This window comes from Coprinopsis cinerea (genome assembly GCF_000182895.1).
Source record: "Coprinopsis cinerea okayama7#130 chromosome 9 map unlocalized cont3.9, whole genome shotgun sequence".
Taxonomy (NCBI): Eukaryota; Fungi; Basidiomycota; class Agaricomycetes; order Agaricales; family Psathyrellaceae; genus Coprinopsis; species Coprinopsis cinerea.
In genome coordinates this window covers 1,469,192-1,481,252 of record NW_003307536.1, presented here as the reverse complement: position 1 = coordinate 1,481,252, position 12,061 = coordinate 1,469,192, and the positions used below count along the sequence as shown (strand labels likewise).

General features: G+C 52.2%; 5 protein-coding genes across 5 annotated transcripts; 1 reads left to right on the top strand and 4 right to left on the bottom strand.

The window, feature by feature from the left end:
- Nucleotides 1–231: 231 nt before the first annotated feature.
- On the bottom strand, nucleotides 232–826 carry CC1G_07666 (peptidyl-prolyl cis-trans isomerase pin4; the record flags this gene model as incomplete). Its single annotated transcript, XM_001832354.2, has 4 exons — nucleotides 232–392; nucleotides 446–500; nucleotides 564–659; nucleotides 719–826. 4 exons carry the CDS (start codon nucleotides 824–826, stop codon nucleotides 232–234), a joined length of 420 nt encoding a protein of 139 aa, XP_001832406.2.
- A 144-nt stretch (nucleotides 827–970) lies between these two features.
- Nucleotides 971–3,324, top strand: CC1G_07665 (RNAse L inhibitor-type ATP binding cassette protein; the record flags this gene model as incomplete). The annotated part of the gene is made up of 10 exons (XM_001832353.2): nucleotides 971–1,070; nucleotides 1,128–1,149; nucleotides 1,207–1,294; nucleotides 1,345–1,558; nucleotides 1,609–1,919; nucleotides 1,977–2,735; nucleotides 2,804–2,851; nucleotides 2,969–3,091; nucleotides 3,150–3,265; nucleotides 3,317–3,324. Exons 1-10 carry the CDS (start codon nucleotides 990–992, stop codon nucleotides 3,322–3,324), a joined length of 1,770 nt encoding a protein of 589 aa, XP_001832405.2. The 5' UTR covers nucleotides 971–989.
- A 678-nt stretch (nucleotides 3,325–4,002) lies between these two features.
- On the bottom strand, nucleotides 4,003–5,642 carry CC1G_07664 (hypothetical protein; the record flags this gene model as incomplete). The annotated part of the gene is made up of 3 exons (XM_001832352.2): nucleotides 4,003–4,646; nucleotides 4,700–5,374; nucleotides 5,427–5,642. 3 exons carry the CDS (start codon nucleotides 5,640–5,642, stop codon nucleotides 4,095–4,097), a joined length of 1,443 nt encoding a protein of 480 aa, XP_001832404.2. The 3' UTR covers nucleotides 4,003–4,094.
- A 764-nt stretch (nucleotides 5,643–6,406) lies between these two features.
- CC1G_07663 (hypothetical protein) lies at nucleotides 6,407–9,895 on the bottom strand (the record flags this gene model as incomplete). Its single annotated transcript, XM_001832351.1, has 2 exons — nucleotides 6,407–8,936; nucleotides 8,988–9,895. The coding sequence occupies 2 exons, from the start codon at nucleotides 9,893–9,895 to the stop codon at nucleotides 6,407–6,409; spliced, it is 3,438 nt and encodes a 1,145-aa protein (XP_001832403.1).
- A 170-nt stretch (nucleotides 9,896–10,065) lies between these two features.
- Nucleotides 10,066–11,724, bottom strand: CC1G_07662 (phosphopantothenate-cysteine ligase). Its single transcript, XM_001832350.2, has 6 exons — nucleotides 11,414–11,724; nucleotides 11,212–11,246; nucleotides 11,122–11,150; nucleotides 10,619–11,034; nucleotides 10,445–10,564; nucleotides 10,066–10,393 (listed from the first exon to the last, which is right to left on the bottom strand). The coding sequence occupies exons 1-6, from the start codon at nucleotides 11,555–11,557 to the stop codon at nucleotides 10,124–10,126; spliced, it is 1,014 nt and encodes a 337-aa protein (XP_001832402.1). The 5' UTR covers nucleotides 11,558–11,724; the 3' UTR covers nucleotides 10,066–10,123.
- Between the last annotated feature and the right edge of the window lie 337 nt (nucleotides 11,725–12,061).

Below are 12,061 nucleotides of genomic sequence, written 5' to 3'. Positions count from 1 at the left end.
TATCGTACATCTGAGCTAAATCTTCGAATTCAGACCAGAAGCGCTGAGATAGATTCGACCATTCACTGCTCCCTTTACTTTGTTTCCTCTCAACAAGGGCGAGCGGTACGAGGATCCGGAATCCTAGAAGGAAGGTGCCATTGTGGGTTGGGCTGTCGATTAGGTCAAATAGGAACCGGAGAGACGTCCATAACATGGAATCCAATAAGATGGAGCTGTTTCGCTCCAATGTTATCTTCTGCCTTCCACCATGATGATATGGTAACCAAAGTTGGTCTTCACAAGGCCAGAGGTGATGGGTTTGTCGACAGTCGAAGGTGTGAGGGCGAACGCTGCGTCTTGGAAAGCACCAACCATGCTGCCTCTCACCATCCAGCCCAGCGATCCTCCAGCTAAGGAATGGGAAGTCAGGGATTAACACGAGTTAATTAAGACCACAGCGCACCCTTGGCCTTATCCTCAGAGTATTCCTGGGCGACCTTGTTAAAGGCTTGCCCTTCCTGAGCAGGTGAACAGATCTGTAACCAATTTCTGGTCATTCAAGCAACACCGATGGTTCGAACCTGGATTTTCTGAAGTGCCTCTGAAGCCTTCGAGTGCTTCTCGCACAGGATATGGCGAACATTAACGGCAGTCGCTGCCTTCAAGCCGCCTTTGCCCTACATAAATCGTCACCGAGTCAGGCTTAAGCGTGGCACGATCTTGGACCACGACGCACCTTGCCCTTTTCCTCGACATCCTCAGGTTTTGGCTTCGCCTTGCCCTTTCCTTTACCACCTTTGTCGTTGGAGGCACCAGAGCCAGAGGCCTTGTCTTTCTTTGCCATGGTTGTGAGCAGCGAATGGGACTGCGAGGATTAGGATCGTGCGACACGTGGACTGAAATGGATTCAGCCGCGCGGTACCGATTTGGAAATTGATTAGACTTGACTAAAGGCCCTCTTCAATTTTAAGAAAACAACGCTTGAACGTTGACTCTCACCATTCACAATGGCGGACAAGATCACTCGTATCGCCATCGTCGACTCGAATCGATGCAAGCCCAAGCGATGCGCTCAGGAATGCAAAAAGGTCGGTCGACCACCGCACAATGTCTTGGATGGCTCGTTGATTTGTTTATTGTTTTAGTCTTGCCCAGTCGTCAAAATGGGTGCGTAAAACAGTGAGAAAGGCGTTCATCCAGACGCTAAAGAGGGACATTTTCCAGGCAAACTTTGTATCGAAGTCAAGCCCAGTGACAAGATTGCCTTCATCTCCGAGTTCCTGTGTATTGGTTGCGGTATTTGCGTCAAAAAGTGAGCCAGAAATCGTGGCCAGATGAGTGGTTTCTGAACCGTTCCAAAAGATGCCCATTCGAGGCTATTGCTATCATCAACTTGCCCACCAACTTGGAGTCCCAAGTCACCCACCGATATACCGCAAACGCCTTCAAACTCCATCGATTGCCCACTCCCCGTCCTGGCCAGGTCCTTGGTTTGGTCGGTACTAACGGTATCGGAAAAAGTACCGCCCTCAAGATTTTGGCTGGAAAGTTGAAGCCTAACCTTGGTCGATATGATGTGCGTTGTATTTTTCCGGCGATCTTGAGTTTATGCTCATAATCTTCCAGGATCCCCCCGACTGGCAAGAAATTCTCAAGTACTTCAGGGGTTCCGAGCTTCAAAACTACTTCACCAAGGTTTTGGAGGACAACTTAAAGGCCCTGATCAAACCCCAGTATGTCGATCACATCCCCAAGGCCATCAAGGGCGAGATGACTGTCGAAAAGATGCTCGACAACAAGCTTGAGAGGAATAATAAGCAAAAGATGTGCGATGACCTCGAATTGAACCATGTCTTGGACCGTCAGATCCACCAGCTTTCTGGAGGAGAGTTGCAACGATTTGCCATCGCCATGAGTTGCATCCAAAACGCCGATGTGTATGTTTCCATGGCTAATTTTATTCTGTTGTACTGATCAGTTCGATTCCTCTCTAGGTACATGTTTGACGAGCCTTCTTCCTACCTCGATATTAAGCAGCGTCTCAAGGCGGCCGAAGTCATCCGTGAACTCCTCACCCCCGACAACTACATCATCGCTGTCGAGCACGATCTTTCCGTCCTCGACTACCTCTCCGATTTCGTCTGCTGTCTCTACGGCAAACCCTCTATGTACGGTGTCGTGACCATGCCTTACTCGGTCCGTGAAGGTATCAACATCTTCCTTGACGGTTTCATCCCCACCGAGAACTTGCGTTTCCGAGAGGACAGCTTGAGCTTCAAGATGGTCGAAACCGCCGACGAGTTCATTGTCGACAAGTCCCGTCACTACAGCTACCCGGCCATGACCAAGACCCTCGGCTCGTTCAAACTTACCGTCGAAGCTGGTTCTTTCACCGATTCGGAGATCATCGTCATGTTGGGCGAGAACGGTACCGGCAAGACCACCTTCGTCCGACTTCTCGCTGGTGATACCCCCGATGTCGAAACCGACAAGCAGTCGTTGGCTGTTTCCCTCAAGCCCCAGACAATCTCGCCCAAGTTCCCTGGAACCGTCCGCATGCTGTTGCTCAAGCAGATCAAGAACGCGTTCATGCATCCTCAGTTCCAGACTGATGTTTTGAAGCCCATGAACTTGGATAACATTATGGACCAGGAAGTTAAGACGTTGTCCGGTGGTGAACTGCAACGAGTTGCCATCGTCCTTGCCCTTGGCAAGCCTAACGTCTCCGTCTACCTTCTCGACGAACCGTCCAGGTCAGTTCTTGCATATCGCGTTCTGATGCGTTCGTGATCCATCGCTTACCACCCATCACTGTCACCAGTTTCTTGGACTCCGAACAGCGTATCATTGCATCCAAGGTCATCAAACGGTACGTATCCTTCTCCATAATCAACCTCCCTATATCCTCTCGCGCACCGCAAACCAATGCTTACTGATCATCTTTTTCCCCATCATATGTATTGCCTTCGCGGGTTCGTACATATAGGTTCATCCTCCACGCTAAAAAGACTGCATTCGTTATTGAGCACGATTTCATCATGGCCACGTACCTTGCCGATCGTGTTATTGTGTTCGAGGGTCAGCCCGCTGTTGCTGCCACTGCTACCCCGTGAGTACACTTTCCTCTCCCTATATATCCGGTTGATAGGTCCTGACTGTTTGTACAGTCCACAGTCTCTTCTTACCGGCATGAACCGCTTCCTTGCCTCGCTCGAGATCACTTTCCGACGTGATCCCACCAACTTCCGACCTCGAGTCAACAAGCTGGACTCGATCAAGGATCGTGAGCAAAAGGGTGCGCTACCTCTTTTTCATGTTCTCTCAATACATACAGTCTGCTAAACCGCGTTTCTTCTCATAGCTTCCGGCAACTACTTCTTCTTAGAAGAAAATTGAGGCGCCCCAGTTCCCATACTCGTCTGCGCTTCCTGCCTGCCCAGCGCCAAGTTGGGACGTTTGGTGGGTGAAGGGAACGTCCCGGGTGGAGGTTTGGAAGAGGGTCTCGTCGATGGAGAGGATGAAGATGACGATAGTGATGATATCAAGGACGAGGACAACGAGGACGATTCCCATTCCCGTTCCCTTTGAAAGGGGGCTGGAGGAAGAACGTTTGGATAAGACTGCTCTGCTATACAAGATTTGAATGAACTCTGGCTCGTGGTAGATACCGATAGGGGGTGAGAATGTGTAGGAGGAGGCTGGTAGTGGACGTCGCTGGTTTCCTTTGGGTGCATACGCGTTCTCGTTTTGTTATTTACCCCCTTTGTTCCTCGTTTGTTACTACCCCTTCTTATGTTATCTGTGCGTTTGAGTTGGAAAGTGGGAAGAATGTGACTGTGGGTTTCCACCGTAATGATCAGACGTAGGGATCGGTTTTTGGAAAACTGGCTTTGAAAACCTGTAAGACTTTGTTATCTGTGTAATGGTCTGTAAATCAAGGTCGTAAACCTCCTACGAAGCCAGACCTGAAAACACACATGATGACCAGTTACTATTAGCATCGACTTTAGACGTATACGGCGCACTCCATCGTTCTATTTCCACTCAAAATTACAGCAGGAACTACAGTACTATAACATGGATGAGCGAGCAGTTAGCAGAGCTAGGAATTCCTATGTACTGAATCGAGCAATGACTTTGACGAGCTCATCCTCGAGCCTTCTAGCTCTACGGGCATTAACGAGACAATTAACGACGAGATCGCCATTATCCAACCGTCCGTTAATTCCAACCGTATTAGTGCTTCTGAGCCTTGAGCTCGACGCGGGGAAGAACTTGTATTGGCACAAGACCCTTCCACCGCCAGCACCACGCCAATCGAGATCGACAACCCGCGCAACAGATACGTTAGAGATGTGAAGGGCCTCGTCAGCCTGCTCGTGTTCGACATTCCAGCTGCCCCCGCGTTTCTCTACTTCCTTGAATTTCTCGTAGAACCCCATGCCGCTTGGTGCAAGGGGTACAGCGCGAGCCTTGGCTAGTTGATATGCGATATCATGAAGTGGTCGGACTGTGACTTCGCACACCGTGAATATCGGCGCAGGAACGATCGCCCAACAGTTGTGCGGATAAAGGTTGAATTGACCGCCCCACTCTCCCCGAAGAGAAGCAACATTATGGATTGTAACCGTTCGATTCGGGCTTGTCCCATCCGAGTACATAGTCTGTCAAGTAGTTAGCGTCGATCCAGTAGGTGTCTATCGTGAATAGATCATACCTGCATCAACCAAGCTCCCAAAACGTCCCCACTAGTGGGCCGGACATCCACCACACCAGCCTCTTCCAACGACTTGCGGGCTTCCTTCGCCAATCCTGTGTGGACGGCGTAGGGAATGACGAGATTACAATGTCGTATCCCGTAAAGAGTGTTGTGCCACCACGACCTAAGCGTGTAGGACGCCATCGTGAAATGTCCGCCCGTCGATATCTGAAGGAAGGGATCGCGCTTGTGCCGCACGTCCTTTGCCAATTCCGCCTCCATATGCGTGGTGAATGGATTCTGGTTTACGCCAGGCTCGGGCATAGGAGGTACCTCCCAACTCTCTCCCTTTAGCTCGGCCTCCAGCGCATGCATAACCATGGCAAAGCCGATTCCATCGAAAATGCTGTGGGAGTAATTGACGCCCAAACATGAATATTCTTCTCCCGGGTGGCGGAAGTAGGCGATGTGCCAGTGAGTGAGCGGGGCGTCCTCCTTTGCGTAGCCCGTCAGACCCCCCAGCGCCATGCGCTGCTCGGGTACGAAGAGACGGGAGGGAAGGCAGTCCGAGAAGGCTGGGATGGGTATCTCAACGAAATGAGAGATCGGCAATGGTGAGTCCGCAGAGGTCAAGTTGTATGGAGGCTGGTTGCTGGGAGACCTTTGAAGGGGTATGTGAATTTCAAATCTCGCCTACATTGGCAATCAGGGATAACCCATTTGAGAGAAACTAAAGCTGCTGCACCTGGCCTTTGGTACTATTAGGACTTGGACGAACTCTACCAGCGAGCAAGGGCCATTTTGCAACCACCTTGTCCAAGGCGACTCGAATCTTTTCGATGTCAAGGATACCCTCTACTATCCAACCCTTGGTCATATTGGCGCCCCAGAAGTGGTCTAAAAGTCCAAGGGGGTAGATCACAACGTTAGGAGAGGTTGGCGAGTTGACCTGGAGAGGCATGGTGGGCATGATTGAATAGACGACTGTCGACTGTAAGCTGGCAGTCGATGCAATTTATACAAACTCTGCTTAACAGATAAAGGAGCAGATGAGACCTTTAGTATAATCAAGAATTATTCAAAGAGAGCTGTTACTAGAAGACATGAAGAACCGTCTCAACTTGTATTTATCGGCCCCGAGAAGGATTGATTAGACTCTTTTGCTGGACAAAGTGGAAGTTAATCGCCACATCTGTAGGAGTACCCCATCGTCCCTCGGAGTGCAATGTAACGGTAAGTTAACCAGTACATGATAGGCCCGGACGGACTCACCTACACTCGATCGTCCCGTCCAAGTGATGAAAGATCAGTTTACTTTAATCGGCAACTCCTCGGCTATATTTGTCCTGCCGATCGTTCGTCGGGCTTGGCTACTCGGATCCATCATACTCCCTCGAGCTCCCTTCCACATTAACCCACTGTACCCCAAGCACCCTACTGAGAAAAATAAGTCATCGAAAATGGAATAAATTAGTGCGTAATTTCATACCAAACATGAAAGTCCCCATACAAGGGCGGTCATTATCTACAGTCCATAGGTACTACTACTAGTCAACAACTACCAGTCAACTAGGGTATCTGCGCAAATGCATCTACTACGAGAGTCCATATCGTCACCTACATACACACAGGGCCAGCTTGAAGGTCTACACTCCTACTGCCTAACCTACACCCCTGACTTCACACATCAACCCACATTCCGCACTGGCAGCAGCACGATTCCTTTCAACCCCTCAACCCTCCAATCCTAGCCCAGAACATATCCTCCCTCAACCTCACCAACTCCTTCCACGTCCTTTCTTCCCACGTAGCCTCCCCGATGTAGACCTCCTTGTCGTTTGGATCAGCGTCCTCCTTGTCTTCTGCAGGCGACACTGTCTTGCTCTCAGGCTCCTCGACAGGAGGGGGAGGAAGATCCTTCGGTTGTTCTTCGACGAGTTGCGGTGGGGCATTGTCGTCCTTCTCCTTCTCCTTGGCTTCAGGCGTCGCATCTCCAGTAGCCGAGGCAGCCTCGGGGACCTCTTCATCAGATTTCTTGTCTTCCGAAGTTGGAGAACCAGACCCAACAGCCCCATCTGCCTTGGCCTCACTGGCAGCTGACTCCTCTTCAACACTGACACTCGGCTCAGAAGAACCGCCACCGTCCTGTTCAGACCCCGATGGAACCGCCAACGTCTCCTTTGTAGTCGTAGACGAAAGCGCATCCACAAAGACATCAGAGTCGCCTTCAGAAGCTGGTGTTCCTGTAAGCTTCGCCTCAGGTTCTTCAAGCTGCACGGCGGGCGTCGAGTCGGAGGCTGGAACGGCAGGATCAGGCAAAGTCGATTCAGCATCCTTCTTCGACTCTTCATCCTTGTCTGCCAAAGTGGTGGTACTAGGGAGAGCTGACGCATCACCACTGTCAATGGATTCCTTCTCTTTCGCTTCTCCTTCCACCACAGCGGTAGCTTCGCTGTCCTCCTTAGCCTCCTCGTCAACCTTGGGTTTCTCACCATCCGTTTCCCCATCCTTCTTCTCACCACCATCCACAACGACATCCTTCTTCGCGTCCTCTTGAGCTTTGGCCTCGCCACCCGCCTGCTGTGGAGTCACAGGTCTCGAAGGTGGAGGGGCAGGGACAGGCCTACGCGCAGCCGCACGTCGGGGTATAGGTGGTGGGGGACCAGCCGTACCGGTGGGCGTAGAGGGTGTAGCGGGTGAAGCCGTCCTCGACGGAGGTGCAACCGTTCCGTTCGTAGCCTTGGGATCGGCGGTGGCATCGATGGGAGTATCAGGTCGAGAATCGGGCAAGGGCACACTCCGCGGCAACGAGAAACGATTCGGTCGGACAGGCGAGGCGGGTGTAAGCGTAGAGTCGACTGCAGGTTTAGCAGCCTCAGTCGAAGCATCGCCGTCCTTCTCAGAAGCTGCCGTACCATTGACTACCGGAGGTTCTGCATGCGGGGGAGCAGAGGAGGTAGCTGCAGTGGCGTTGGTAGTGGGATCAGCGCCTTCACCCTCGGTATTACCCCGGGAGGCCCGGATAGGACTCTGAGGATCAGCAGCGTCGAAGATCAACTTGTGTGGAGTCGAAGGTGCAGCCCCGTCCTCCACTTGGTGAGTCGCCCCTCCATCCTCAGGTAAATCCCCAGTCTTGGATGGCGGCGTCCGTTTCCGTCCTTCACTCCTTTTCGGTAGTGGCGGTGGAACCCCATTCGCAACAGGCGCAGGGGGAGCAGCCGAAGTCTCAATCGGAGGAGGTGGAGGAGGTAGCCTCCTCATCGTCGCAGGAGGAGCAACAGCGGAACCGCGTCGAGGCGGGAGAGGTGGGGGATCCTGCGGTGCACTAGCAGCAGCCGCAGCTTTCGCCTTCTTATCCTTATCCGACTCGCTCCAACTCACAGCCCTCTCTCCAATAGCCGTGGCGAACCCCCATAACCCTCTCTTCCTAGGCGGGAGCGGGGGCTTGGTATCCGTGGGTGTACTCGAAGGCGTGGACGAAGCCGTACCCGTCCCTGACGCAGGAGGTGCAGTTGCGATAGTGGGAATCTCCTCCTCCCATACCTTCTCCACGATCCCCGTCCGGACGTACGCCCACAACGTACACGTACTTCGTAGACGTTTCAGACACCACCCGGAGGAACACAAGGGGTATATCGTGATCGGCTGGTTGTTGTTAGGCGAAGTGTTGGGTGTCTGGGTGCCGGCCATGGAAGTGCTAGGCGATCCACCCATGGGTGTCAAGTAGGGAGTGGATGATGTAGAGGGAATAGAACCTTGTGAGAGGGACTTGGCGATTGAAGTGGGTATGTGCAGGGAGGACGAGATCGTGGAGGTTGTCTGTTGCTGGGCCACTCTGAAGATGTAGACCTGCTGCGACTGCGATTGCGTTGTCGATCCGTTACCAATTTGGGATATTGAATGTGTCGGGGATGGAGGACGAGATGAATGCGATGTGATCGAGGCAGCACGCGCTTTCTTGAAGAACGAGCCAGACCATGAGGTATTCTGTGTGTGGGTGGGCCTTTGGGCGCGATGTTGGAGGTATTCCGAGACGGTTGTGATTGTAGATCCGCAGAGGGCGCAGGAGACGCTATCGTTGTTGCTGCTGAGACCGGCAACGGTGACCGGACTCGAGTAAAGGGTGGATTCGGAAAGAAGGGAGGAGACGGAGATGGGTTCGATGGTGAGTTGTCCGGTGTGGATAGCCGAGAGTACGGAGCGTCTTGAAAGCCAGTTGAGTGAGGGTGCTAGGTCCAGCCGTAGTGTCGGGTCACTGTACAATATTAGATGAGACAAGCAGTAATTATAGAAGACAAGTACTCACGAGTCTTCATTTGAGAGTCTGGCAAGGAAAGGGAGTGGGAGAATGGTAGTCATCGCTGGTGGACCTGGAGACGTTTGGTGCAGCGAACGAAGGTGAGCGACAAAGAGTAAGAACTCTTGGTACGGGACATGCGAGCTCAAAAGCTTGATTGGTTTGGACAAGTCGACACTCTGAATCCTCTCCAGCCACTTGCCCTTGCCCATCTTGACTTGCATCTCATTGGTCTTCTTCTCCGCTTCCTCCTTCTCCGCTTGTAGAGCCTGCATCTGAGCCTGCATGATGCTGACAGCTTCCTCTGCACCCTTTAGCGCCCTCTCCGCCTCGACGACCTTTTGCTCACTCAGGTGCTGCGCGAACCTGGCCTCTGCGACCATCGTATTCGCCTGATCAAACAGCGACGCACTGAGGTCATCCAAGTCCTTCTCAATCGCAGCCCTCGCACTCTCCGCCTGTCCCCTCTGCGCCGCCTCCTCCGTCGCCTTCTCCATCAACCGATTCAGCTCCGTCGTCACATGCGACTTTTCCACCAGCAAACCAGTATTGAGTGCCGCGAGGTGCTGCGTCCGCTCCATCTCCAGCTGGGATATCCGTACGCTCGAGGTACGCAGGTTGGCGGAGGCGACGTGGAGGTCATCCTCGAGGTCGGAGACGCGATCGTACGATTTCACGAGCTTGTTGTTGAGCTCGGTGACTTGGGAGAAGAGGTCCTGGATCTGTGCTCGCAGGGAGGTTATGACCATCTCCTGCGCATCTCTGTCGACGCTGTGAGTTTGAGGTTTGTGGGTGGGGGCTGTGGGGGACTTGGGGGCATCTTGGTCGTTGTCGGTGGTAGTGGTGGAGGCTGTCGGTGGTTGTGGTGATGAATCGCCGTTCAGGATTGGAGGAGGGATATCTGGGTCTTCTGGCATGCTCGTCTTGAATGCAAAGCCTCTGGGTGGCTTGAATGGTTTGAACCCAAAACAAAGCTAGTGAGACAGCGTGGTGATGATACCATTGATGCACTCATATGTGGCTGCCAAATCACAAACACGTAAGCAATACCCGCCCCTAACACCCAAATCAGGTCATCCCGCCCTCTCCACCCGAAATAAATGGTATAGATATCTGTTGTACATGATTTTAGATACTTCTATTCTCTACAACTTTCCCTTCTCGATCCATGCATTGTGTCTCTTCACCAACTCGGCCACAATATCCTCCTCGATCTCCTTTGCATGGTGCGCAGGTCCATGGTGTTCACCAAGGTCAATTCGAAGCCAGTACTCATCAAACTCGCTTTCTTTCCGCGACACAAAGACGACTTCGAATTTTCTCCGGTGGAGGTCGTTGCCGATGACCACTTGGTGGCCGTAGCGTTCGAGGGCTTGGCGAGCTTTGGGGAGGAGGAGGTTGTCGTCGGTTTCAAGCTAGATGGAGAAGTTCGAAAATGATAGGAGATCACAGGAAGGGCTACGCACCTTGAAGGAAACGATGAAACCTTCTTTTGTCCACTCGTCTACCATTGGTTTGAGGATCTTGGGTACCTGGTCCATCTCGATATGCAGACTACCCTTCCCCGATTGAATCTTGTGAATCGACTATAACGCCATCCATTAGAACCATATCATCCTCGCTAGCAACGAAGAACTCACCATCTTCTGCCTAGGCAAGAAGAAATCGCTAACAGCAGCCGCAAGGTAGAACAACGACTTCCTCCCCAACAGAGCCATCTCCTGACTCACAGCCCTCAACAACCACAGGTAATCGTTGACAGTGACAAACGTCAAAGTATGCAACGTCCCAGCTTTATGCACGTCCTTGTACATCGAGAGCACTTCTAGCAAGTCTGCGCGCTTTTCGGGTGTGACGGAGATGATAGGTGCGGCATCGGGGTCGTTCGAGTTGTTCGCGTCCGAGAGGGGACCGTCGATTTCGAGGAAATCGAGGAAGGGGTTGGTCGAGTGGGAGTAATGTCGGCTGAAGAGTTGCAGACTGAACTGGCGGTGCATGAAGATGACGGCGTAGCCGGCTTTGAGGAAGTATTCCGCGGAGGTGGCTCCTCGGGTTCCTTTTGGCGCAATGGGAGGCCAATTCCGGGTAGCAAGACAAAAAGTTCTTCAGAGGGTTGGAAGATCTAAGAAAGAACGGGACGCACCGGCACTGAAGTTATCCAAGAATCGAACGCTATGTGGATAATATGAACTCGGGACGTGCCCAACGTAGGGAAAGGCAGGGAAAGGCTCACACATTGAGCTCTAGAGGGACTGTCGTTCCTCCACTCTACAGATCCCAATCCCAGTAATAACCGATTTCAATCCCAATACGACGACGACATCCAAGTGCCACGAGAAGCATCCCAAAGGACCAGCGCAGCAGTGCAAAAATCCAGTAAAGATCCAACAAAGCAATCAATAACAACATCGAAAGAAAGACAAGTCGACACTCACAGTAACCAAAACAACACTCCTCCCTTCCTTATTCTGCCTCTGAATGAACTCCCTCACTTTCTCGATATCATGGTCCAGCGTCGGAGGAGGCGGTTGAGTCGCAAAGTACTCTTCTGCAGAGAATGTCGTTGGTTCCGTGTACATCGTGGTCGTGGGCCTGCGCGCAACTGGTGTTTGAGATTGTGTTGATGTTGGATCGACTTCAATTCCGTATGTCTTAGCCGCGGTCTTGGCTTTTCGCTTCTCGAGCTTGTTCTAAGGGTTCTTTTCTATACCGAGGGTCTGCAGAGGGCGATAAAAACGAAACCCAGAGGATGAAAGGGAGCAATAAATAGTAGAACGAGACTACCCCGGTCAGGTCAGGTCGAACAAACCCCAATTCAATTGCCGAAAACCCGGCTACTGTAAGCGGATCTGGGCAACACCGACTCCCGCCATGTTACGTAACATTTTGGTGAAGCCCCGCCCCGCCCGCCCGCTCACGTCTTGTCGTTCCACTATACGACTATCATCTGCTGTCTTTGCCGCAGAACACAGCTTGTTATCGGGACTGAAACAGCCTCTCACTGCTTCGGGAACCCTCCTTGAAACCTACACAAGTATTTTACGGATCTCCTGGTCTGGATGCATCAAGACGATGAATACACT